Source organism: Acomys russatus, chromosome 4, assembly GCF_903995435.1.
Source record: "Acomys russatus chromosome 4, mAcoRus1.1, whole genome shotgun sequence".
NCBI classification, from domain to species: Eukaryota; Metazoa; Chordata; class Mammalia; order Rodentia; family Muridae; genus Acomys; species Acomys russatus.
This window is the reverse complement of record NC_067140.1, coordinates 72,696,893-72,724,245: the sequence shown is the minus strand read 5'-3', so window position 1 is coordinate 72,724,245 and position 27,353 is coordinate 72,696,893. Positions and strand designations below refer to the sequence as shown.

General features: G+C 41.2%; 1 protein-coding gene across 1 annotated transcript in view; it reads right to left on the bottom strand.

The window, feature by feature from the left end:
- Positions 1-27,353, bottom strand: part of Slx4ip (SLX4 interacting protein) — a 166,050-nt gene that overhangs the window by 2,399 nt on the left and 136,298 nt on the right. Inside the window, exons 5-7 of the mRNA XM_051144724.1 lie at positions 18,639-18,716; positions 15,777-15,865; positions 241-341 (exon numbers count right to left, since the gene is read on the bottom strand). Of these exons, the coding sequence (XP_051000681.1) occupies positions 241-341; positions 15,777-15,865; positions 18,639-18,716 (268 nt within the window). The remainder of the gene's footprint in view (positions 1-240; positions 342-15,776; positions 15,866-18,638; positions 18,717-27,353) is intronic.

Genomic DNA, 27,353 nt, shown 5'->3' with positions numbered 1-27,353 from the left:
GTAATTAATCACTCCTTGCAACACACCTGTGAAGCAAGGAGTCCATTCCCACTGTCCAGAAAGCAAGAGCAACAGGAAGGTGGGAAGGACATGTACTAATACACGGCTGTGAGCAGAACCAATAGCAGGGGGCTTCTGATTAAATTCCATACACTGCCGTTACATGACGTACTATTCTGGTGACACAACTATCCACACAGGCAGTCAGAAAAGGAGAAAAAGGAAACAGGATGCACCTACATTTCTTTCAGAGCGGTTCTCTTGAGCTTTGTACCAGGAGAAGGCGAACTCTCAGCACACTCAGCAAAATAACCAGACAGTCCATGGATGGCGCTTTTGACCTACTCCGAAAGACAGCAAAGGTTCAAACACAAGTCTATTAGCTAAACACCAGGGAAGACAGATATAGCAGGCATGCTCAGACGAACACCTTTACTTTTGGAAACCTATAGAAAATAGATTGCTGTTCTAGGTAGTTTTAGCTGCTTTCAGTTGGGAATTTTCTGGCTTATGTCACAACTGGCTTTGTATTCCTATCTACACAGTTCATGCATTAATATGCACCATGAACGTACAAAGCCATAATGTGAAACATACAGATCTCAAGCCATCTAGAATAATATCTGGTACTCTGTGGCCCCAAAGACCCGACTCTCTGAGCCAGCAGCAGCAGCACACCTGTAAGAAGACAGTGACAATCATGAGATTTCCTCATTTCCCTTATTTATCAACTTATCAATATAGCCTCTGTTAGCCTTAAAAGTGTATCAAGTCAAACCTTTTAATATTGGTATCTTTTAAAATGGAGTTTCTCAATCTTGGTTACTAAACAAACAAACAACAACAAAAACTGGGAGTCTTTGCCTTCTTATAGTAGGCAGTGCTATGGTTTTACACACATTATCTGCCTTTAAAAACAAACCCAAGAAGCTTCATAAGCTGGTAATTACAAAATTTAAAAAAGTCTGCCAGCCTTTGCCAGAGCTGACCCATGTAATATTTTTGGAATTTCTTCCCTTGGGTTAGAGCCTGATGGTCCAGATAAGGTGTTATCTGCTCTTGTTGGCTGGAGTACTAAGTATTCTTCCACATCAAACTTCTGTAAAATGCTGGGACCATGAGGAACACTTTGGCAGCTACCAGTAGGTCCTTCTTTTATATAGGTTTACCTAGGAACACACAGTGATAGTCTTTGAGATTCTGAAGGATGGCAGCCACCGGTATCACTTCAGAGTATCTCTAAAGGCTTGATCTAATTGGTGCCCATAACACTAAGTTGGGAGGATCCTTGCACTCTGGGCCATGGCTGTGGCTTCAGACCTGGGCTAAGATCTTTCAAAGACATGTCCACTTGTAATGTAAATTGTTTTTAAATGGTCAATGAACAGAGTATATCTGGCTTTATTGGTTTATATTGCATTATAATGTCATTTTTTTTTAGTTTGTTGTTTCCTAAAATTAAGTTTTGGAAAAAGAATACTTCAAGTTAAGTCAGAGAGGAGAGGCAAAGGAGGGTAGGCTGAGAGAGATTGGGAGTGATGGAGATTTATGTGTGAAACACTTCTAAGCATGCCCTGCATGCCCTGTAAACACAGCCGATTTCTCCCTCACTGCCACACCCTGTAAGTGCTGTATTTTCAGAGCTGAACAATTAACATAAGGAGCATGAGTCAGGCTTTGAACAACTCTGTGAGAACCAGAAAGTCTTTTGCTATTAGGAATGATGTAAATTCCCCACGGCTGGAAGAAGTCCACAATGGAAGGCAGACAGGACCATAAATAACAACAAGGAGTTCTGCATACACTGTGGAACGTATGACACAGTGATGCTAACAGGCCCTTCAGATCTCAATCTCAGCATGGATTCAGCCATTGACTTAGTTATGTTTAAAAAGCACGTGCGTTTCCTCTGGGAACTTCAGAAAATGTCTTTAAGAAATACAGCAGTCTATTCTTGTCTTAAAGTCCTTTGACAGGGTCACGGATGACTTTGGAAGAAAAGTGATGGGGGCTGGAGGGGAATGTTCTGTGGCTTCAAAAGGGAGAGTGGAGAGAGGAGATAGAGGGGGGAAGATGGAAGAAGAAAGGGGGTGCAGAGAGAGAGAGAGAGAGAGAGAGAGAGAGAGCACACACGAGAGAGCATGTACACACAGACACACACACAAACACACACACACAGACAGACAGACATACACACACACACACAGACAGACACACACACACACACACACACACACACACACACACACACACACACACACACACAGACATACACACACTCCTGAGTGCACACTGAGCAAGGCTGGTCTCAAGCTTATAAATTAAAACCACATTTGGCAGTTTGTTTAAAAAGACATATTTACATTTGTATGAAGACTGGGTGGGCAGGAAAAAAAAGAGGTTAGTTCCCTTCCTCAGTCCCTGAACTGTCAGGACTCATTAGATGTCTCTTGTTCATGCATTTCTAGGGTCAGGTCACACTCTTTGTTACTAAATCAGAGCTCCTGGTCTCTAGTGATGCCCCCTTCAACTCAATATCCTAAAGAAGCAGCTATCACCTAAGAATAGGATTTGTTGAAGGGATTTTCTCCTGATAACTGCTATTCTGATCAGGCACAAAAATTTAATTGGTCACTTATCCTTAGACAAAACTCCAAGATGCAAATAGGCAGAGCACACTAGACAGGCTGCATGGCTTCTGGAGTATGCAGGGATGATAGGACCACTCTTTAGATTCTGTGTGAGCAATTAGCTGACCTTCAGCAAGGAATACAGACAAATTTACCATATTCAAAGAAGCTAGCATGCATTTAGCTCATTCAAGTCCAGAGTAAGCATTCTATGAAGGTCAGGCACTCAGGGAGTAGACGACCCAGGAGGGGACTTCATAGCTTATTCTTCATGCCTGACAGAATGTTATCATTTAGGCCAAGGATGAAATCCTGTGAATGTCATTTCTTGGTATACTCTATTCTTAACCACCTGACCAATTCTTGCCAGTTCCTTTTTGTTTCAAGTTTTGGTAGTATTTTAAGGGTTCTGGATTTAAAAGCTTTCTACCTGAGAAAGTACCAAAACAGAAGCAGTACAAGGCTACCAGCCCCAGAAGTCTAACCTAGGGGGACACCCTGCCCTCAGTAACTTGTGCAGCTCAGTTAGGCAGGCCCCAGGGCAAAGGGGTCAGGCCTTTCACTGTCTTTCTTAGTGACGAATGAGTACACTTCAGGGTGAAAGCCAATCCAAGCAGGTCTCACTATACAGATGCAAGGGGAAGGCTGGCCTGGAGGAGTGTGTACACACAATAAGGACAGACAGGACGCCATGTCATCTGCTTTGATCTGGGAACATTACATTCCTGGACAGAAAGATGACTGAGGGCATCCCCACCAAAACAAGGTAAGCAGCTGTGCCACAGTTACTGCCTCTAATCCAGACAGATTTGAGATGTCCTTATAATAATGGCCAATATTCAAGCTGCAAAAGCACCTGGAAACTGAGAGTAACTGGAGTTCATCCTGCAGTAACTTGACTTACTGAACTGCAGTCTCAAACATTGTGGGATGAAGAAGTGGGCTTAAAATGACAAAGAAAATTCCCACTTGCTTGAGTTAGGACCTCCTCAGAGAGTCTGTAAGATAAGCTGGGAATCTCAAAAGCTAGCAGAAGGTTGGCTGCAGTGGAGGCACCAACGAAAGTAATTTTTTTTCCTTTTTTTTTTTTCAGACTACTAGGCGTCATCCTGGAAGTTGTGATTCACAAGGTGTGAGGTGGGGCTAGGAGAGCCATATTTAGGATCTCAGTGATTCACATTCTGCTGATGTACACAAGACAACACTCAGGAAAGGCAGCAATAGAGAAATAAACTTAACCTGGTACAAGGAGACAGTGAGACAAGACTGCAAAGTGTGTTTGCATTATCAAACAAAATCACCTTGGGAGCTTGTTATGAAATGTTACAGATCTCACCAAGAATCTACTTCATTTGTATCCCTAGGGGCTGGGATCAGGGGAGGTATATTTTAGGCAAGCTCCCCAGTGATTCTTATATGCAGCAGAATTAGTGAACTGCTTTTAAGACATGGTACTGGTAACTGAGCAGAATCTCTTAGAATGACCCAGTTAGGGATCACTGAACTCTGGTAGGCATAGTTTGTAGCCCTTAGTAAAAAGATGAACACTGACTGAAAAAGGTCTCCTTTTACAGAGCCTCTGTCAACAGGGAGGGGAATAAGCAAACAGACAGCATGGTTTGGGTCCCCTCTCCAAAATTCAGCTATTGTCAATGTCCAAGTATTAAAAGACAGAGCCTTGAAGAGGTGATTAAATCAGGAGGGTGTTGTCCTCATGAGTGGCTTCAGGTTCCCTTATAGAGCATGACAGAGGGTGTTCATGCTTGCCCTTCTGTCTTGCATCATACAGAGACATGTCCCCTTCTCCTTCACATGATGTAGCAGTAAAGTACCAACTAGGAAGCAGAGATCAGACTCTGCCCAGACAGCAAGGTTGTTCTTGCATGTCTCAGCTTACAGTGCACTGAAATACAGTTCTGTTCTTTAGCTGCCAATGCAAATCTGGGAAAGTCCTTGCATATGGTGTCCAAAGCCACTCAGACGAGATCTGCAAGGGAATGAGTTTGGATAGAAAAAAAAAAAAAAAAAAAAAAACAGATGAAAAGCGGTTGAAGATGCAGAAAAAGAGACAAAGGAACTGCTGGTAAGGAAGAAGAATGCCAGTGTCTCCAGAGGCAAGAAAAGAAGAGAAATCAAACACCAGTGAAAGCAATGTGAATAGAATGCAGCCCTTTGACCACAAGCAAAAAAATCAAACGATCCTTAGACATCTAGTAGCTGCTTTGGGTGAAGTGCTGAGTGAGATGTAACCACCTACTATAGGTGGAGGAAAGTTGAGACAATAACAGAGCCAGAACTCTCCAGTACAAATATAGTATGAGCGTACAAGTAACTTGAAATTTTCTATATCCCATTAAAGAAGTAAAATTGGTGAAATTAAATTTCAATATGTACTATTTAACAATGCATATAAATATTATAACATGTAATCAGTATAAAAATACCAAGCCATTTTATGCACCAAGTCTATAGTAGCTTGTATGAACTTTATTCAGAATGGAAAATTTCCAACTTGCCTGTCTAATGCTTAAAGGCAGAAGGTAGTCACTGGAAGCCACATTGGTAAGTACAGGCCTAAACAATATGTTGGGAGAGTTTTTCATTAAGAAAAAGCAGAGAAATGGAGGCAAACACAAGTGTCACTCGTGATACAGCCCGATGAGGCAGGTTTTATTCCTGTTACCACAGCCCAGGGCTATACGCTGATGGTCAGGAACTAATTCAACATGAACAAATGACACGAGGTAGCAATGCCAATGACTAGATGACTAATGTAGTTTCTTTTGGGAAAACTTTGTAGCTGGTTCTCTAGCATTTACTTAGAAACACTGGAACTTCAACATTAGTTGAGGTTGGAAAGGGGATAAGATGTGGGGGGGCCAGGTCAAGCCATTGGCCATGCCTATGCATGATGAACACACACGTCCTATTCCTTGTTGATTGGAACTCTCGGTATATCTCATGACCATGTCTGAACATCTGTACAAGGGCTAGGTCACCACAAGATTGTAAAATATGCTACAAGAGGAGAATACAATCCCACCCCAACCCCTCCCCTGCTGTATGGGATTAATTAATATAATAATATCTTTTTTGTCACCACTATCATCTTTTTAGAGATGAATCTAGTTTCTCACTATAAATGTAATGGGGCATCTTCTTATTCTATCTTATTCACCCTTAGTTAAAATAATAGTTTTATATTTTATATTATAAAAATATTTTAAAGGGGAACAATTCACTAAGTATTATGTGTATACAGTCTTAGGCATACTCAAAAAGTCACTGTTTCTCCTTTCTCATGATCTGCTAAGAAGGTCTGTCCACGGTATATCAGCAAATCAAATGGCAGAGAGCACAGAGCTGAAGGTCACACATTGGCTTGTCCAGGGCCAGCTTTCCAACCCCAAAGACCTGCTTTCAGTTTTGCTTGTGAGCGTGGAGAAGTGTATGCAGCACTCGGGAAATGAGAAAGTGTTGCACTATTTTTCATGACATTATTGATTAAAACAAACAAATAAACAATCCCTGATGTTTTCACAAATAACTTAAGAGTTTGTAAAAAGGCAAAAATGCTTCCTATACCTGAATATTCCCAATTTCCAGTGTCCTTTCCCAACATCTCATCTGTAGGGCTGACCTAGGCAGCGCTTTCTCTTCTCTGCAGAGTGGCCACCTACCTTTTGCTGTCACAGAGGGATGGAGGCGAAGGAAAATGACTCTGAATCAAAAGTCCTTGTCTACAGTCCCTTCTCATCACTATCTGGGTGAGAGATTTGGAAACTGACTTATCTTTGTTGAGGATCAATTTCTTCATCTGCTTAAAAAAAGTCAGGGCTGTTCTGTCTGCTGGGGTTTCTGCTGCTGCAGTAAAACATCATGACCAGAGCACCGTGGGGAGAAAAGGGTTAGTTCCCCTTACAGTTCTCTCACACTCCACCAGGAAGTCAGAGCAGGAACTGAAAATCTACGGATGAATGCTGCTTATTGGCTTGCTCGCCATGGCTTCCTGCCCAGGGTGAGGTGTGCTGCCCCACATTGATCATCAGTTAAGAAAATGCACCACAGGCTTGCCCACAGGCCAGACTGGTGGCAGCGTTTTCATGCACCGCAGGCTTGCCCACAGGCCAATCTGGTGGCAGCATTTTCTCACTGAGGTTTCCTCTTCCAAAATGACTGTAGCTTGTGCCAAGTTGATATAAAACTAGTCAGCTCAGCTGTCCTGGGTGGAGATCTGTTCTCTTTCCCACTGGGAAGAAAAGAGCTGCCAGCACCAACCACCATATACAGGCAGAAAACGGAGCTGGCACGGAGGCTGGCACAGTGGCGAGAAACTCAGTTTGCAGAATACTCTGTGTGTCTCTGATCAAACTGTACCTAAAGTCTGGAGTTGCCAGGGACATCAGCAACCCCACCCCACACCCCATCCCCTGCTGCCCTGCATGGTATTTGGAGTTGTCCTGTCTGTCCCTTGAAAATGAAAAGGTTCAAGACACATAGAATCTCTTCTCAAGTTTCTTGTATACTGAAGTTATTGTAGGTGCCAGGCCCCTGCACTCTGCCAACAACACCTTCTATAAACATTAAGAGCAGAGTAAAAGTATAATATATCATATCAGTTTATTTAGGGAACATGTAACAGTATTAAAGTATAGAGCAGAGAGCACTGAAGTATATAATATTACTTTACTGCAGTGCCTGCTGGCTTTCAGGCACAACTGTGTAATTAAATTGTGGCACAGTATAGTATGGAAGGCTGACTGGTTGTAGAGAGGCAGCTGAAATGAAGCTCAGACATGAGAATACACCATCTTAGACCACAGTGTGCCATGGCCATGCCAAGCACGTGTCCTAACACCATCGAGAAAACATCTTCCAAAATTCATTTTCTAATGCTTTCTTAAACTAGTTAGCAATAAGTTAAAGAAATAAAAGGGGGAGAGATAGAGGGAATTACATTCATTGTAATTTCAGTATCAGCATAGACTCAAAGGAACGAAAACAAAATGGAGTAAAACAAACGGGGAGGTGACATCTGATGAACTCCACAGGACCGAAGGCATTTTTCTAAGGGCAGTGGAAGTAGATACGGGTAGAAAAGGTGGGACAGGGATCAGCAGCTGTTAACTGTGTTAGATGCCCAGGAGGCAGTGATGGCAAGTCATCTGCCCATCTCCCACACTTGAGGGTCTTTTTCTCTACAGATTTCTGCCCTCAAGTCCCTCCTACAAGCCTTTTGCTCTTCTGCTTCTAAGAAAGGCTGGATCTTGAGGGGAGAGAGAGTCAGGCTTGTGGATTGTGCTGCTGCCAGGGTTAGTCACAAATACTATGGCCATTTCCTTTGAAATAAGTTAACAGTTTTATTCTACAGGGCTGACAATGTAGCTCCTTTTAGGTAAAGTGCTCGCCAAGTATTCACAAAGCCCTAGGTTTGAACCTCAGCACTACATAATCTGGGCATGGGGGTGTACACTTGTAGCCCCAACCCTGAGGAGGTGGGAGCAGCAGAGTCGGGAGATCATCCTCAGCTACACAGTGAGGTTGAGGATAACTTGGGATCCATGAGATCCTGTCTCAAGAAAACCCAGTATTTCTCTTTTGAAGTTGGGACTGGGAAGCTTCTGTATACAACTCTAGCATGTGGCCCTAAAAATCAAGGAAGTTACCTTGCAGGAAGTGTATGCTTCACAGGGATTTTCCGGTTCACATTCATCTACCCTGGAGAACTTAAAAATAAATCTTGATCAATTTTAGGCTATTGTTGAGTCTCTGGTGCTGACAAGTATGATGAAACATGTGGCTTTTTTTTGTTGTTGTTTTTTTAAATAATGGGTTTGGGTTTGTAGATGACATAGGGGCCTACTAAATACTATTAGAGTTGTAAAAAATTTATTAACTTTGATCAGATAAATACTAAAATACACTGGGGGAAACTTGGCATATCTCTGGGGTCTCCTTATTAAAAAAGTACCTCCTCTACTACAATGTCTATGGCTGCAAACTTACAGCAACCTCAGCAAGCCGCTGGCCCTTCATTTGGGGTACTGACTGCTGTGACTTCTCAGGTGCATGACCTCAAGGTCTTGGACAGAAAGAAGAGTGGTGGGTATGATGCGTCCCACACACGCAGGTAGTAGGACTAGCTAAAAGGCAGGCTGAAAAAGCCAGGACATTAATGGGAAAGAGCCAAAAGGCCAGAGAGAAGGCATCGCAGATGTCTGTCTCCTTTCAAATTGCTTTCTAGACCTGGCCCTCCGCCTGGGGACACGGAAGAAATAGTTCTTGCTATTTTCCTTGAGCACAGACAGTCAGACCTCCTCTTTCCAAGACTCATATCTCCTGATAGGAACAGCTTTTGTGGACTTGTCTGGGAACGTCATCCCTATCACAACATCCTTTCCTGGGGAAGATGAATGGTGTATTCTAAATCATCTACTTATTAATGTATTTTCCAAAAGTAACCCATTCACACACTGAACTCCATCTGTGCCGTCACTGTGGGTGTTCTGTGGAAAAAGACGCCTAGAAATTCAGGCCTGAAAAGTCTGCTCTCTCCCAGCTCCCAAGACCTTGGAGAAATGAGCGGGCTTCCCCTCCAGTGTCTCATTCCTGCAGGGTGACTGACATCTGGGCTGTCTCTAACTGCTCAACAGAGCTCTATGTGACCACTAAGTACGTGGGGACTGATTACTAGCTTTTTGCAGTTTTTGTAATTATAGAGGCACACAAAGAAAAGGGCCTGACTTCTTGGGAGAATACTATGTGCAGATGGGTGGTACCATGCATTACTCTAATTTCTAGACCATGAAGAAGACACATCATCACCCACTAGTCTAGCCCGGTGACATTTCTATAAACTCTTCTTTGCGGAAGAAGGAATCAATGGTGATAATAATTAGTGCTCATAAGTGCTTCAGAGTTTATAAGCCACTTTCATAATTATTATGTCATTTGACTGTTAGGAAAACTTAGCAGGTTTCCAAAGTACTTATCACATTTACCTCTGTGTACCAAGTCAGGGGCTGATTTCCTAAAGCCAAGTGCGGTGTCTGAGGTCCTCCAACAAGTGATGGGCGACTGTCGTGGTCAAGGCCAAGTCTTTATATTTTTCCTGTGTTCTATTCCATACTGTGTTTTCCTGATAAATCTGCAGTATAACTGGTCACTGAGGAGAGATTCATGCCCCTGAACATAAAAGGAACACTACGCAAAACAAGCACAGAGTGTTCGAGGGCCAGATATGTCATTTTTGATTACCCTAGCTAATTACCAGTCTTCTTAGGAGTCTTCTAGTTCGTAGTGGACAGGGGACTTTCAGATGATGACATGCAACATACCTCATTTGCAACACTACTGGTTATAACTTTGGGAGAATTTCACTATTAGGAAAGGAGAATAGGACCTCAGATTTCTGTAACAAATATGCAATATTTAACTGTTGGTTTTTTGTTTTTTTGTTTGTTGTTTTGAGACAGGGTTTCTCTGTGTAGTGTTGGCTGTTCTGGACTCACTTTCTAGACCAGGCTGGCCTCGAACTCAAAGCGGTTAACCTGCCTCTGCCTTCTTGAGTGCTGAGATTAAAGGGGTGTGCCACCATGCCCAGCACAATTTTAATCTTTAAAGGCAATCTTCCCTGAGAAATATTTTCCTAATTTTCTGTGTCATAGTCTAGTAAAATGAGCCAATAAAGAACATCTTTATTGACATCACTGGCATTTTCATTAAGATCAGCCACCTGCCAGTCCTCTTAAGAGCAGTGGGAGGAGTGCTGCTAAGGGACCCTGTCCTATGATGATGGCCCTGCACTAATGTGTCCCTTGACTATCTGTTGACCATGCTCTGGTCCTAAGACTTGACCCCAGCTACCTGGAAAAGGAACTGGCAGTCGGCCTCCACAGGTGGCTAGTACTGTGAGAATCATTTATCATTAAACAATGGCCTGACTTAAGAGATTGCTGTGAGATCTCGGTGGTGAAGCTCATCAGCAGGGTCTAGCTTTCCACAATTAGCACAGTGAAACAACAACAACAACAACAACAACCAAACCAAAAAACAAAATATGCCACCACCTCTCAAACTAATAAACTGTAGGAAAAAATACTTATTTTATATAAAAATACAACATCAAGATTCTCCATGGTAGAAATCATTATGGAAAAGACACAAACTCTTCCTGCCACATTTCAATGCCACACTATTGGAAGACAAATGATAAGCTCACTAAGAATTACTATTTTTTTTTTTTAAAGAATTACTCTTCTTACTCGATAAGGATACAATATAGAAATACATCCTCAATAGACCATCAATAGGAAAGTAGTAATGGACTAACATACATAAACAGGGTCCTACCTGAATTAAATATGCAGTGACCTCAGTTATCAAGCCTGAAGGAATAAAGATTAGATTGGTAACAAAGGCTGAGCTGGGAGTCAGGGTAATTTTTACTTTCCTTTTGCATATTTATATTTAATCTTTTGGTGCAACAAACATACAGGATTTTGATAACCACTTACTAAGGAAGAACCAAGTTTGGAATATTAGAAAATGGGCAATTAGAAAATGGGAGACCTGGTGGCACTCAGAGGAAGGGACAGCAGGTTACCAAGAAGAGACTTGATGCCCTATGAGCATATACAGGGGAGGAAGTCCCCCTCAGGGACAGTCATAGGAAAGGGGAATAAGGGGAAATGGGAGGGAGGGAAGAATGGGAGGATACAAGGGATGGGATAACCATTGAGATGTAATAAGAATAAATTAATAAAAAAATTAAAAAAAAAAAAGAAAAGAAAAGAAAATGGAGTCTTTCCTTCAAACTCAAGGGCCTTTCCCAAGTGTCCTAGGACATCTTGGCAGCTGCATGTAATTCACCATGAACTGTAAGTATAATTTCAGACAAGAATACTTCATATAAAAATTGGAAAAGTCATGGACTACTTATCCTTTCATTAGGGCATAGAGCTAAAATACTCAAAATTTTCAGTAGTATATTTCTTCTGTTCCTTTTAAAAATTATATTTCTCCTGTTTTAAAAACATAAGTCCTAAAATGTTAAAATGTTTTCTTATAACTGCTGTTTGTCTTTCCTAAAATATGACTCAATTCTGCAAGATTACTGTTAAATTTAAAAGGTCTATCTTGTTTGAAAATCACATTAAAATTCTTATTTAGTGCATTTTCATCTTTTTTTTTTTTCCTGACAGAAATTCCATGTGAGGAAGGATTTTTGAGATAATGTTACACTCTCTCTTTCACATGAAGAACTTGTCCAGCAGAGCTCGGACTGTGCACAGCTGAAGCACACAGCCTCCCACTAAACATACCTCAGTCTACAGTCGTTTATTACTTGAGACTAATTTTTACTTCAATCTCACATTCATAAATGAGAAGAAGATTTTCTTTTTAACATAGCCTGGCTTAAGAGACGTGTTCAACTTAGAGTTTAAATGTTGTTGACTTTTCAGTCCTTCAATAGTGTGTGTGTGTGTTTATGTGCATATATGCATACACATACGAAATCCTGAGAGATAGTTTCATAGCTCAGCTATAACTCAGATGAAGGACAAGACGGAAAATCTAAAAACCTGAATGCATGGATCTGCTTTTTGGCAGCACTAACACTGAGAATCAGTTTCTAATTTCAAAAGGGATCTCAGACTTTGGCACACCACAGCTTGAAAAGAAAGAGTGGAAGCCTACATTTGGGGCTTTCTTTCTAAAGTCACAGCTTTCAGGCTGGGACTGATTTTAGGTGACCACGACAGCTAATAGTAGTGCCAGTCTACCAGACTTTAACAGCTAGAGGGCAACAGTATTTTCTTATTTTTGTGTCACTGAAACCCAGTAGATATCTTCATGCAGATCCAGCACCCAGAACATTCTGTTCCATGTAACGGCCAGAGTGGATGGGAACCGTGGTCTCCAGAGACTAGGAGTGGCTTGTAACCAACACACAATCAAACAGTTGCTTTGCAATGACCCTGAAATGTCCCAGATATATACAGTGGCCCATGGTTATTTACATAACTTCAATAAAGAAATCACAGAGACCAGTAGGTAACTTCAGATTTCTCTAACCCTCCAGGGTTTTACCACTGAAAAAGAACAATCTCTACATAGGAGACTTACATTTGGGGTAGGGCGTGGGGGGAGGGTTGAGAAAGAACGAAAAAGAAGGGAAGCCAATGTTGTGAGATATAACAAAGTACAGTAAAGTCTGACTTGTGTTCTTTATACTGCTAAGGAAAAGTGAACAGAAGAAGCAAAGGTACAAGCTGTCAAACACAGAAACACTGGCTCTCCATCCAGCAGTAGGTCACATCAGAGGCTGCGAGAGCTTTCAGTGTTCTTATGAGAAATTCTAGTAAGAAAAATACAGTGACTCATTTCATAATAATGCCCTTACTTCCCAAAGTACACAGCTCAGTTCCCACATCCCAAGCACATGGACACAGGACAGAACCATTGCAACACAGAGGACCTTCCTCTACTGTCTGTCCCCACATGGACAGAGTTGACAAAGGGGGTCCAGGCTTCTCTGGCATGGTGGTAGAGCAACAGCAAGAACTACTTTCACTCTGTTCTGTAAGGGAAGGGGCTTTCTTTGCCTCTTTTGTGCTGCCTGATCTGGTATGTGTTCTTCAATGCAGCCATCTTGAAGAACTGGGACACCAAATACTGCTGGTTTCCTAGTCTGACGGGTAAAGAAGTTCAGTAGATGCTTCTAGATCTCCAAACAAATTCTCACATAAGACAAAGGTGGTCCTGAGAGCACAGGGAACTAAACTCCCCAATGGCTGCAGTACCAATGAGAGGCTGAGGATGCTCTCAGGTACAAGATTACCCCCTCCCCCTCATCATATCTGTGGATGCACAGCAGCAAGTTATATAAACAATTGTAAGAAAATAACTGTAGTCTATTGCCAATATAGGTACATGGGAGCCAAGTTCCCAGGCCTTGCTTAGTCAGAAGTTCCTTGAGAATGACTACCAGGAGAGAATGTGATGGATCATGTCTCTTTGTAAATGTCACTGTAAAATGAAAAGAAATCCAAGTTCTTGGGGTGGGGGGTGATCACTAGCTTTGGGTATCTGAAGTACATCATGAGAATTAATTTCTTCTCTCTTTCCCTGGCAGGAACATCAGGAAGGGAAGGGTTGTTCATTGATCCCTAAATAGCTGAGACAGGTGGACTCGAAAGAGGTCAGACATCAGTGGTGGAGAGACAGTATGACTGACTTGATGAGGGATTTGTAGGAGGGCCTGGATATTTCACAGCTTCTATGACAACATATCTGAGAAAGTGGTGGGGAGAAGGCCCTGAGGAGGGGAGGTGCTCAGCTGAGGCTGGAACACGTGGCAATGGAGCTGGTTGGAAGTACTGACTCCTGCACGTGTTGCTGGGAGAGTGTGTATGTGGAAGGAAAAGTGAGACGACACAACCAAGAAGAGCCACCAAAAACAGTGAGGAACCTGGGTGATATAAACGGCCCCCTCCTTGTGAGCTAGCACACTCCACTTCGATAGTGTGCTCACTACAAACCAGAGCATGCCAAAGAAAGAACGGACCGTCCCATGTGAAATGGTCAGGTGGTTAAGAATGAAAGTTCTCAGCAACTAGGAAGTCCTCGGGATTACAGGATTTACATAACAGCAGCTACAGAAAACGTACATCTGTACAAATACTAGACCCCTAAGGGGATAATGTTTCATTTGTATTCAGTGGTTTAATTCCTCCTTAACAATTTAAGATATCAAGTATTAACATTACACATCAGATATAAGATCTGATTTCTCCTGTATCCCATCTGCAAGCAATAACATTCTGGTAGAGTTAATAATTTTTTTTTTTAACTATATATCAATTCTTTCTTGCTCTGAAAATCAGTTAAGTGATATTTATTAAAATATATGCCAATAGAATTACTTCAGTATTTATTAATATACTAAGATAATGTAATATCCTGGAAATATTTCAAAGAATAAACTTTTCATGCTTTTTGCCAAATTTGCTTTACTGATGTTATTTTATGTACATATGTAGAGTCTTTCTGATGGATGAAGAAGAAATAAAAGGGTTGCACTTTTTATTTGAAAGGATCCTCTGCTCAAAACAAAGGAACTAAATGCATGTATGAGTTTTCAGTTCCTTATATTTTTCTGGCTCTTTATTGTCTCACAGAGGCTCTGAAACACTTTTCTTTTATATTTACTTAAGATGAGATAAGAAGCTGATTTTATACTATGTGAGCCAAATTTCACATTTCATATGGGTTAAAAAATAATAAACAACAGGGATAATCTAATATCTCCATAAGTTATTTTAGAAGCATAATAATCATGTCATTCTTTATGGCTGGGCTAATGTAGTCTATATATTTTTTTCCTGCCATGGAAGGTTCAAGCTATAGACTTTTTTTTTTTTTTAAGGACAAGCTAAATAGACTGAACTGTGACTGAAGCAAGGCACATGTACACATGACAGGGACACTGTTAAGAGCACATGTTGAGATCAAAAGCCACAGCTGTAAGCCACAGCACTTTGAGTAGTTTTTCAACATTTATTTGTCTGAATAAAGAACTCTGGTGACAGAGCAAGAAAGGCCCTGATTGAGCTTGAGCTTAGCATGAGAAAAGAGAGCAAGAGAAAACGAACTCTATTAGCTATGAAATAATACACTGGGGAGAACACTAGTTCTCAGGGAAAATGTCAGTGATTCACCATGGGATACAACTCAGAAGCCGTGACCCCAGCGGAAACTTTCAGTGGAAGCACAGATTCCTGCTTCTTTTCATTTACATACCCTCACAAACACCACCAGGGTTCTCCTGATGTGTCATTGCTTCATTTAAAGTTGAAAGTGAGAAGATAACTGCTTATCAAACTAAATATTCAGGGATTTGGAGGGGAAAAACCAAAAACTCAACTTATTGATTAATCAACTCATTAAGTGATCAATGTTAGTATGCAAAACAGGAGGTAAGGCATCTCTGATGTCTTAAAACATGCCGAACAGCTGATAATAGAGGACACCTACACACACACACACACACACACACACACACACACACACACACACACACACGGTCACTCGAGGTCACTCAACACTAAACAGATTCTCTTTCAGAACTGTTTTCATACATACCGATTTTTCATTTTGGCTTGACCAAGCATCAGGACCAAATGCAAGCTGACTAACACAGACCACAAATCTCTCAGGAAATATACGCAGTTCTGTACAAAACAAAGAAAACCAAGTTTCTAAAAGTATCAACACCATGAAAATAGAAATTATTGTTCCCAGGTTTTTGTTAACTTTCCATATGGCAAGATGCACAGATATGTGACTGGGGTCTTGTCCCCTTTCTCTCTAGAGGACTCCCACCACTTCGACAGAGTGAGTTCTAGGAAGAGCCAAAGGTTTGCAAACTGGTTCATCCCAGGCACTGAACTAGTACAGTGCATGGAACTTCTGGGCAGGCCATTAAAACTCTTCTCTGTTAGTATGCTGTTTTCTGTTTAAAACATCTATTTGGGAAGAACTATCAATGTTTTCTAATCAACATAAAGACTTAAAGAGAAAGAAGAAGAATGTGAGATACAAATGTCAAAAGTGACCTGTTCTTGGTTTTCCTAGTTAGTTTCTTTATGTCTTCCTAGTCAGTTGCTCTTGAAGAGAACTAAAGGGCTAATACTATACTAGAGAGCAAACTTCTAAACTCAGGAGAGGAAAATATCAGTTTCTCTTAGGAATTGAGGGCTAGTCTTTTGAGGGAATGGCTAAGTGTGCTGTGGTAGAGATGGCAAAATTAGACCACAGTCACAGCGATCCACCCCTGCAGATTCTGACAGTAAAGCCACTTACTTCCAAGTGGGAAAGGATGAATGGGGCACAGAATAAGGGCCCTTTAGTCAATGATGTGAACATAACAGTGGTAATACCATCTGCATCATTCCTTCTTTTAGCTGCCTTGTCTGTCTATCTGTACTTCCACCAAACACCATCTAACTGGGGGACTACGTCTGGAGTGATATGTAACAGATATGAACAGACCTATATGAATTGAATGGGTAGGATTCTTCATCTCTTAGCACTTGCTGCATTGCCCAAATCTTTTTAGAAACACATACATATAATGCTATAAAACAGTCACTTTTTTCTAAAACAGAAAGATTCCTTCTTAGATGTGATCATCTTTTTATGACAGAGTTATAAATCAGGTAAGTGATTGCTTTCAATATACCGCATGTGAAGTACTGAATGAGACAGTAATGTAACACCGTTTGGTTCAACTGTTAGTTAAGCAGAAACGTGTTAATTGAACACACAACATGAACTCAGGCAACACCTTCTCCACTTGGCTAGGTCAGCTCAATACCTAGAGCTGAGGCTACTGGAGTGGTTCTTTCCTGAGCCCTGGGCCGCTGCTGTATCTCACCACAACAGGTCAACTGCTCTAAGTAAAAGCTCCACCCTCCTGCCTCACTTGGCTCCCACTCCCTAACAAGGATGTGCCAAGCATTCAGAACCCTCCATGACTTCAGCCCAACCTGCTGTTCTGGTCTCAGTCAACAGGAGCCTCCCATAGAAAGGCTTCATTACAGGAGGGGTCATGGGTGTGTCTAAACTTTGACCCCATACAGATGTTACATCTGTACAGAAGCCTCAGAAGATTTTTTTTTTTTGAAAAATTCTAAGAACAAAATTATTTAAAAAGTTAATATGTATGCATTAATTCTTACAATAAAGATTGGGATTGAATGGGAAGTAGCCTCTGTCCCACTCTATGGAGGGAAAACAAGCCATGGAATTCATTACTTATCCTTTCTCTCCACTATAAATAAATCAGAAGATTAAAGTACACTATGTTATTTAGTAGATGAAAATTAACATTCAAAATTATTACTTCATCTATTTTCTTTTCAAAACTAAGAGCAATAGATTGTGAATACTCTGATAAGCAAATCGATTCAAAAGTTTCCTTTGAATCACTTTACTTGATTATATAATAATTGATTTGTGTTGCTTTAATACTTAAAAGATTTAAACAACATCAGTCCTCACCAGAATATAAAGCTAGATTATATAGTAACAGATAAAAGGTTAGCTTTTTGAGTGAGGTTAACAAAATAGAGGCCTCATTAAGAGGCTAATACAGGGGCTGGAGAGATGGCTCGGTGATTAAGAGTACTGGCTGCTCTTCCAGAGGACCTGGGTTCAATTCCTAGCACCTATCATGGTGGCTAAAAATAATCTGTAATTTCAGTTACAGAAAACCCAACTTCTTCTAGTCTCCAAGGACACCAAGCCCATATGTGAGACACACATGTACATACATACAGGCAGATATCATACACAGAAAATAAAAAACTTTTTAAAAAGCGGGTAATATAGCTGAGCAAGTACAGATAATCATGAATATTCCACGAACAAACTTCTATAAAGGTAATTTCTAAGTTTGTTTCATATCTTATATTCATAATGACATAGTCTAAAATAGTTGAGCTACATTTTCTACAGTCAGATCTATTCGGAAAGACTGGCCACTCTCTCCTTACTTCACTATGGCTGACTGGACATGACATCATTTCCATACCATGACTTGTGGAAGTGAAGGTTGGGAGTTGGCCTCATTAAATACTCAAGGAAGGTTTGGTGGCTCTGGGCTGCGAAAGTGCTTTCTTGTAACTCGTTTTGCCCTTTTCCAAGGGCTACGGTGGTGTACTCACCCTGACAGAATGATTCATAGTTCACCTGTTCACTGAGTCAATTTCAAAGCCCAATGAAAATGCTATGACGCACCAGAAAAATGAAGTCCAATGTGGTCTAGCTCTCTGTTCCCATGGGCAGTGAGCACAATGAATGGAGCATGAGGGGTCAGTATGCTTTGAAATACTAAGTGATGTAGTCAAAAGAAGCAAATCGGGATATTTGTTCTCTAATTTTCAACCCTCTTTTGGACAAACTGGTTGTGTAAATCCCTGATCCATGAAATCAGATCCTTACCAGTATTCTGTGAGCTCTGGATACAGCGAAGGTGTATCCCTCTCTTGAGAAAATAGGCTGTGATTTGAAAGCCATAACCTGGAAAATGAAAGTGAAATCGTTAGATTATTAATATTCCTGCTTTCCACAGACCCTTCCCCTGCCTGTCCTACAGTATGTACTTCTCAATAATTAACAAATAAGTGAACTGACATGGGCCTCACGTGAGTGGACAGAGCAATGTTACCATACTAGCTCTTCTAAGAGACCCAGCCAAAGCACCTGGCATGATCTACATCTGTGAAGTCGTCAGTCAGTTCATCTGTAGAATGAACAAATGAGGAGGTCTAAGATGTCTGAAAATTAATGATTTCAGATGGCTGATAAATTAAGCCTAAACTGATGCACAGACCTTGGCCACCTTCCAAATAGCCACTGCTTCTCATGCATTAAAAGAGCAGCTTAGTGTTTATTAAAAATGAGTATACTCTGTAAATAAGCTATGACTTAACTCAAGTGCAGTCACATCTTCATAAACAATGAAATGTAAGAAATACTGCATGAACTAAAAACAAGCAAAACAGCAAAAAAGCATATCCTCCCAAACTCCCAATGCACCAGAACAGATAATAAAAAAGACTGCATTAAGTGTTGGCAAATATGTGGGAAAATCAGCATTCTCATATGCTGCTGATGGAGGTAAAAATAGCCAGAGCCATTTTGAAAGAATACTCAACACCTAAAGTTGAAATTTGTGGATTTCCATGATAGCCTTCTTCACAATGGTCTCAGATTGGAGCCAAAGCAGAGAAGATCCATCAAGAATAGAATGTGTTTTAATGAAATACTATGGTTCCCTTAAAAATGTGCAAACTATATCTACTGCATAAACTTTGCCCCAAACAGTGAATCTTCTCTGTGAAAAAAGATATATTGCCCTTGATTCAGAGTGTAACAGAAGTTCAGGCAATCCACAGAAAGCATTTGCCTGCCTTTCTCCGCTTTTCTTTTGTACCTCTCCTCAGTTACCCTTGAGCTATAAAATACTGGGCTAATGGATGACTTTTTTCTGAAAAGGTCAAGTAATAGTGCTTCTAGTTACCACACACATGCGGGGGTAGGGGGGTAGGAGGGTGGGGGTGAGAGAGAGACAGAGAGAGAGAGACAGAGACAGACAGAGACAGAGAGAGAAAGACACACACACACACACACACACACACACACACGCATACAGAGAGAGAGAGGGGAGAGAGAGAGATAGAGAGACAGAAGACAGACAGAGAAAGAGAGACAGAGACAGATGGGGGGAGGGAGAGAGAGGGAGAGAGAGAGAGAGAGAGAGAGAGAGAGAGAGAGAGAGAGAGAGAGAGAGAGGCAGAGAGAGAGAGAGGCAGAGAGAGAAAGGGAGAGAGTGAGTTAGTTAGTTAGTTAGTTAGTTAGTTCCCTGAGCTGAGACATCTGAGAAAGCTGCTAAGTCTTCAAAACAGAGAGCAACTGAGACCACCAGGGAAATCAAGTTCTTACTATTTCTAACTCCACGACAAGGTTGTTCTGGAACCATGTGTATAGTTAAATACAACCAAAGAAGCTCCTTCCTTTCCATTCCCTACCCTTCCTATCACCCTGCAAGCAGACTTAGGGTACAGGAGCGCCCAGGTGTGATGCTCTGTCTAAACATGCAATGGCTTTAACAGCACAATTCCTTCAGTCACGCAGATTGTGAAATGACATTGACAGTCACAAAAAGATAATCTCCAGATTACAGTGATCAAATACATTTTCCCTGAATCAGTAAAAATCAGATTGTATTTCAGTCATATTGCTTGCTTCTGCTAAGTTTTTAAAAATACATACAAAGTTCTCATTTCTCTGAGTGCTTTAAAGAAGCATTCCATTCTTTAGGTCGCTGAGAAAATAAAAGTCACCACCACATCTGTTTATATAAGAGGAATTTGTAGCAATTTGGGACTCAAGAACACATCAAAACTTAGAAGTGGATTTTCACATAATTATTTGAGTCTTATGAATGGCTAAACAAGGAAGAGAATGCGCCACATTCTTTGCTAGTCTGTAAGTCTAGGCAATTAAGATGCAAGGGGCATCTTCAAAGTTTCAGACTCCTCCTGACAAAAATCTCAGCAACAGAAAGTTATGATCAGGAAGTCACTAAATGTAAGCTGATCATTAAAGCCACTGCAATGAGTTCATGAAGCCTGTAATGCAGAAGGTACCACCTAACTGATAAAGAAACTCTACACCCCAAAGTCCTAACCAGTGAACAATCTTCAACAACAAGGATCCAATACAACGCCTCCTCCTACAGGATATAATACAATGCGTAGTCCAAGTGGTTTGTTAGTGAAATCACTAGCACAGAACCTTACCCTGTACACCTGTGGGCCCCATGTACCCATGTCCCCTGAGATAGAATTATGTGCAAGAATCACCCCTAAAGTGGCCAATATTATTATTATTAGTCTCAGGAAAAGTAGCCTAATGGTCCTTCAAACAAAATGGGAAGTTTAACATGAAAGAAAGAAAGAAAGAAAGAAAGAAAGAAAGAAAGAAAGAGAGAGAGAAAGAAAAATATTTGCACCTGCTTAATCTAACTTCACTGGTCATATGAAACTTTATTGTTTAAAGAGAAACTTGAAGAGAGATTAAACACAAAAAGGTACCTGTGTCAGTTCTTGAGGAAAACTAAACTTGATATATAAACAGAGAAAATTACTGCCACTGAACCATGCTGAGCTGAAATGCTTTGGGAGATGTATTCCATTTCCATAGATAAGAGGAAGAGATAAGGACTACATTCTTATCTCTGTTCTTAATGAAACTGAATATACTAAGTTCAGCTGGCCACTGGAGGTTTTGTTCTCACTCAGGGTTAAACGAAGGCTCCACCACTCTGAAGATAACAGTGATGTGGCAAAGAATCCAGGTCTGTTTCTTCCCCACTTGGTACCATCTCCCAGCTTCCTGCACTTATGCTCTAAATGCACAAACCAAGTGATGTTTTCAGCCTTTGTCAGAACTTCTCATGGCAGCAGGCTGTGAGTAATACAGAGACACATCACTAGTAGAATTATCAAGAATAGGGGATACTGATATGCTTGGTCATTGATATTAACCCTTACAAAGTTTGTGAAATTATGAAAGACAGGAAGGAAAGACTAGAAGAGACAGAAGATGGGAAAGGCTTGCAACAATAAACCCGGACATGACATGGCCATTACCCCCAGGGCACACTCACTAGAGCTGTGCTTATGGTACATGATTGAGCACATCAACATTTTATCATGAAATGTGAAGTGCACATGAGGCCCCACACCTTCCTGAAAAACTATAAACAATTAATGGTGCTGGGGGCAAGGGCTGTCACTGGTCAGCTGTCCTGGCTTCAGTTAATAACCTTCTACGCTTGCTCAGGCAAGCAATCCTATTGAGCTCAGGGGCAGCACACAAACAGATAACATCAAAGGAGGAGAGGAACTTAGGAGGGCTTTCAGCTGGAGGAGTGAGGAAAGAGAGGTATCGATTGGGAGTGCTCTTGTTGTTGTTGAAATGACTGAATTTCACTGAATACATGAATGAAACCGCCAAAGAATAAAACACAGATTTAAAAAAAAAATCCAGTCAGGGGCTAGAGAGGTGACTCAGAGGTTAAGAGCACTGACTGCTCTTCCAGAGAGGTCTTGAGTTTAATTCCCAGCAACCACATGGTAGCTCACAACCATCTATAATGTGATCTGATGCCCTCTTCTGGCATGGAAGAGTATATGCAGGTAGAACACTGCATACATAATAAATGAATAAATCTAAAAAAAAAAAAAAACTGTCAGGAGACAGGGAAGAAGATACGCAAGTAGGAAATATGTTTTATTTGAAAAGCATAAATCCAACACCCATTCATGTTTAAAGTTTTAGAGAGATCAGGGATACAAGGCAATTTCTTCAACATAATAAAGGCTATATACAGCAACCCAATAGCCAAAATCAAAGTAAATGGTGAGATACTCAAGGAAATTCCTCTAAAATCGGGAACAAGGCAAGGCTGCCCACTCTCTCCATATCTCTTCAATATAGTACTCGAAGTTCTAGCCAGAGCAATAAGACAACAAAAGGAGATCAAGGGTATCCAAATGGGAAAGGAGGAAGTCAAATTATCCCTATTTGCAGATGATATGATAGTGTACATAAGTGACCCTCAAAATTCCACCAGAGAACTACTACAGCTGATAAACACCTTCAGCAAATAAGCTGGATACAAAATTAACTCAAGAAAGTCTGTAGCCTTCCTATACACAAATGACAAGCTTGCAGAAGAAGAAATTAGGAAAGCCACACCCTTCACATTAGCCACAAGCAATATAAAATATTTAGGAGTTACTCTAACTAAGCAAGTGAAGGACTTGTTTGAAAAAAAATTTCAAAACTTTGAAGAAAGAGATTGAAGATGACATGAGAAGATGGAATGATCTTCCTTGCCCATGGATCGGGAGAATTAACATAGTAAAAATGGCCATCCTACCAAAAGCAACCTACAGATTCAATGCAATCTCTATCAAAACATCTACACAATTTTGCTTCAGCTTCTCACAATTGAAAGTTCAATTCTGAACTTCATATGGAAAAACAAAAAACTCAGAATAGCTAAAACAATCTTGTACAATAAAAGGTTCTCCGGAGGAATCTCCATACCTGATCTCAAACTGTACCATAAAGCAATAGTTATTAAAACAGCATGGTATTGGCACAGCAACAGGCTGGTTGATCAGTGGAATCGAATCGAAGACCCAGATATGAATCCACACACATATGGTCACTTGATTTTTGACAAAGAAGCCAAATCCATTCAATGGAAAAAGGATAGCATCTTCAACAAATGGTGCTGGTCTAACTGGAGGTCTATGTGTAAAACAATGCAACTGGACCCATATTTGTCACCTTGCACAAAACTCAAATCCAAATGGATTAAAGACCACAACATAAAACCAGAAACACTAAGTCACTTAGAAGAAAAAGTGGGGAAGAGCCTGGAACATATTGGCACAGGAGACAACTTCCTGAACAGAATACCAACGGCCCAGGCCTTAATGTCAACCATTAATAAATGGGACCTCATGAGGATGAGAAGCTTCTGTAAGGCAGGAGACACTGTCAACAGAACAAAGCGACAGCCTACAGACTGGGAAAAGATCTTTACCAACCCTACATCTGACAAAGGTCTAATATCCAAAATATATAAAGAACTCAAGAAATTAAACACCACCAAACCAAATAACCCAATTGAGAAATGGGGCTTGGAACTAAACAGAGAATTTTCAACAGAGGAATATCAAATGGCTGAGAAACACTTAAAGAAATGCTCAACCTCCTTAGTCACCAGGGAAATGCAAATCAAAACAACTCTGAGATTCCATCTTACACCCATCAGAATGGCTAAGATCAAAAATTCAAGTGACACCACATGCTGGCGAGGATGTGGGGAGAGAGGAACATTCCTTTATTGCTGGTGGGAATGCAAACTAGTACAGCCACTTTGGAAATCTAACTGGTGCTATCTCAGAAAACTGGGAATAGGGCTTCCTCAAGACCCAGCTATTCCACTCCTTGGAATATACCCAGAAGATGCTCCAGCACACAACAAGAAAATTTGCTCAACCATGTTCATAGCAGCCTTATTCATAATAGCCAGAACATGGAAACAGCCTAAGTGTCCATCAGTAGAAGAATGGATAAAGAAACTGTGGTACATATACACTATGGAATACTACTCAGCTATTAAAAACAAGGAATTCCCGAAATTTGTGGATAAATGGATTGAGCTAGAAATGATCATAATGAGTGAGTTAACCCAGAAGCAGAAAGACTCAAATGGTATATACTCACTTATATCTGGATATTAGCCCAAGGGGCATGTCCCACAAAGCCTTCAGTTACCAGGAAACTGGGACAGAGGGGAGGGCATCCTATTGGGACTCTAGATGAGAGAAGCATGGGAGAATAGCAAAGTAGAAGGATCCAGAGGGTCCTAGAAACCTACAAGTAGAACATTATGATAGGCAGATTTGGGCCCAGGGGTCCCGCTCAAACTAAAGCACCAGCCAAGGACAATACAGGCGGTAAACTTTAAACCCCTACCCAGATCTGGCCAATGGTCAGAACATTCTCCACAGTTGAGTGGAGAGTGGGGTATGACTTTCTCACGTACTCTGGTGCCTCACATTTGACCATGTCCCCTGGAGGGGGAGACCTGGTGGCACTCTGAAGAAGGACAGCAAGTTACCAAGAAGAGACTTGATACCCTATGAGCATATACAGGGGGAGGTAATCCCCCTCAGGAACAGTCATAGGGGAGGGGAATAAGGGGAAAATGGGAGGGAGGGAAGAATGGGAGGATACAAGGGATGGGATAAACATTGAGATGTAACAAGAATAAGTTAATAAAAAAAAAGAAAGAAAAGAAAAGCATCTGGCAATTATGTTCTAAGATCATCAGGCACTTGCAAATAACACTGTAGTAATCTGTTTTCTAACTCACTATTGTGATCTTCTTCTGTTGGGGAACACTGCCTTTAGATTGTGGAAGATCCAAAGGTATGGGGGAGGGAACACCTTTGTAATGGAAGTCTCCTTCCATCACAAATCTCAGCTATATCCACTCCTAGAAATAATTTCTATTTCTCAGTTAATTAATGCCACATGATTGCCCAATATCAGAAAACACATCTTTTTCCTCACCTCTAGATAGCCCCCAGGGCCCTCAGTCTCTCACTTCTTGCATTCCATGCTTCATAAACAACTGATGTTGTTCTCTCTGTCCACCTACATACAGCCTCCAACTCCCCACTGAGTTACTGCAACCTTTCTATCGTGCGCCACCACTTTTCACAAAAGTATCTAGACTCTTAAGAAACAAGAACACCGCACTGTCTTCCAAGCTCCTACGAGCACGGCCCATTATGCTCCACTTAAAGAACCCAACTGCTTTTCTAGGCCAGTGTCGCAAAGTTGTCCACATTCTTCCAACAGGCCTGTCACAGCAATATGCCACACCCTGGTACCAACTTCTGTCTTAGTCACTATTCTAGGGCTTTTAAGAGACACCATGATGAAGGCATAGAGAGAGAGGGAGAGGAAAGGAGAGGGGAGGGGAGGGGAGGGGAGGGGAGGGGGGGAGAGGAGAGAAGAGGAGAGGAGAGGAGAGGAGAGGAGAGGAGAGGAGAGGAGAGGAGAGGAGAGGAAAGGAGAGGAGGACTAAGAGAGCTTGAGCTGGGCCTGGGCTTCACAGCAATAGAACAGAGACTAATACATTTTAAAGGAATGGTCACTTACATTGGATATTGTAATTTACAGTGCCAAGTCACCGAGAGGAAACAGCCTCTTGAATTGCTGTGAAACTATTCAGCCCCATTAGTTTTCCAGTTGACTCACAGCCAAAGTGGCTTGAGCATCCTCACAGCTGCCAAGGGAAGTTGGTAGTGTGGTGCATCACAGAGGCATTCCACCCTCCAACAGAGACCATGCGTGGGGGAAGCTGGGAAAAATGTCTCCATGCTGCTGAAGTGATGAGAGGGCATGGCAGGTGTGCACTGCTCCACTCACCTACAGCATGGCTTTCTTCCAGCAAAGCAGCCTCCCTAAGCATGAGAAGTTCAGGAAGAGAAAGAGTTCATGTCCTTCAAACTTCTCTCACTGAAGGGCCTTCATCATTTGACCATAAACACCACAAATATTTAGAAGAATGAACTGGCACCACGTAATCCCCCAAACTCCACCATCTAGATTCACTAATGACTAATCTTTTATCACATTTCATATACATGTTTTCTAAACCATGTCAAAAGAAGTCAGACATCATGAAGACTTACTTTCCTTATGTGAGTATGGGCTCCAAGCAACAAGCAGTCTGCTTTATTACCAAAATCCTCTACCTGAGAAGTCAAACTGCCTCAAGATCTGAAAATCTTTGACCACTGTGATGATGAGCAAAAAGTTTCATATTTTGGAGCATTGCAGAGCATTGGAGCATTAAATAAGGCTTACTCAAACAATGACGTCTACATAACCCCCCACCCAAAATTTTGAGATCCTGAAACACCTCTCATCCCACAAATTTCACATAAAAACCACAAAATTTGTAATACTACAGCCGAGGACATTACTGCTCAGACAGCTAGCCTAAATTCAAATTCCTCCAACTGTCCCAAAAGACAGGTCACCAAGTTTCCTCCCAACTGGGATCCAACCAAAGACCATTCATATTTAACAGGTATGTTCTCAGCTATATCCTTTAATCTTAAGTAATTTTCTTCTGCACCCTCACTTTTATAACTACAAACTTATAGACAGATTGATCTGTCATCACAAGCATTTATTAAAATTGCATGTACTTATTTATTGTTGCAAGTGTCGGTGGGCGCCTGCTCACCATCAGCTTATAAAAGTCAGAAGAGAACCTGTGAGAGTTGGTGGTCTCTTTCCATAACATGACTTCTAGGGATTCAAACGTGGTCATCAGGCTTGGTGGCAGGTACCTTTATCTACTTACTTTGCTCCTTTCTAAGTCATCTTAAGAGAATACCCCCAATCCTGGATTTGAGTTTTAAAATAATTTCAGTAGCATTTCCCCCAATTTGCATGGTTTTTAACAATTCTAGAAAGGTAAATCGTTTGACTTCTTTAACCGTCATAGGAATCTGTGGGTACAAACCAAACCTATAAATTACATTT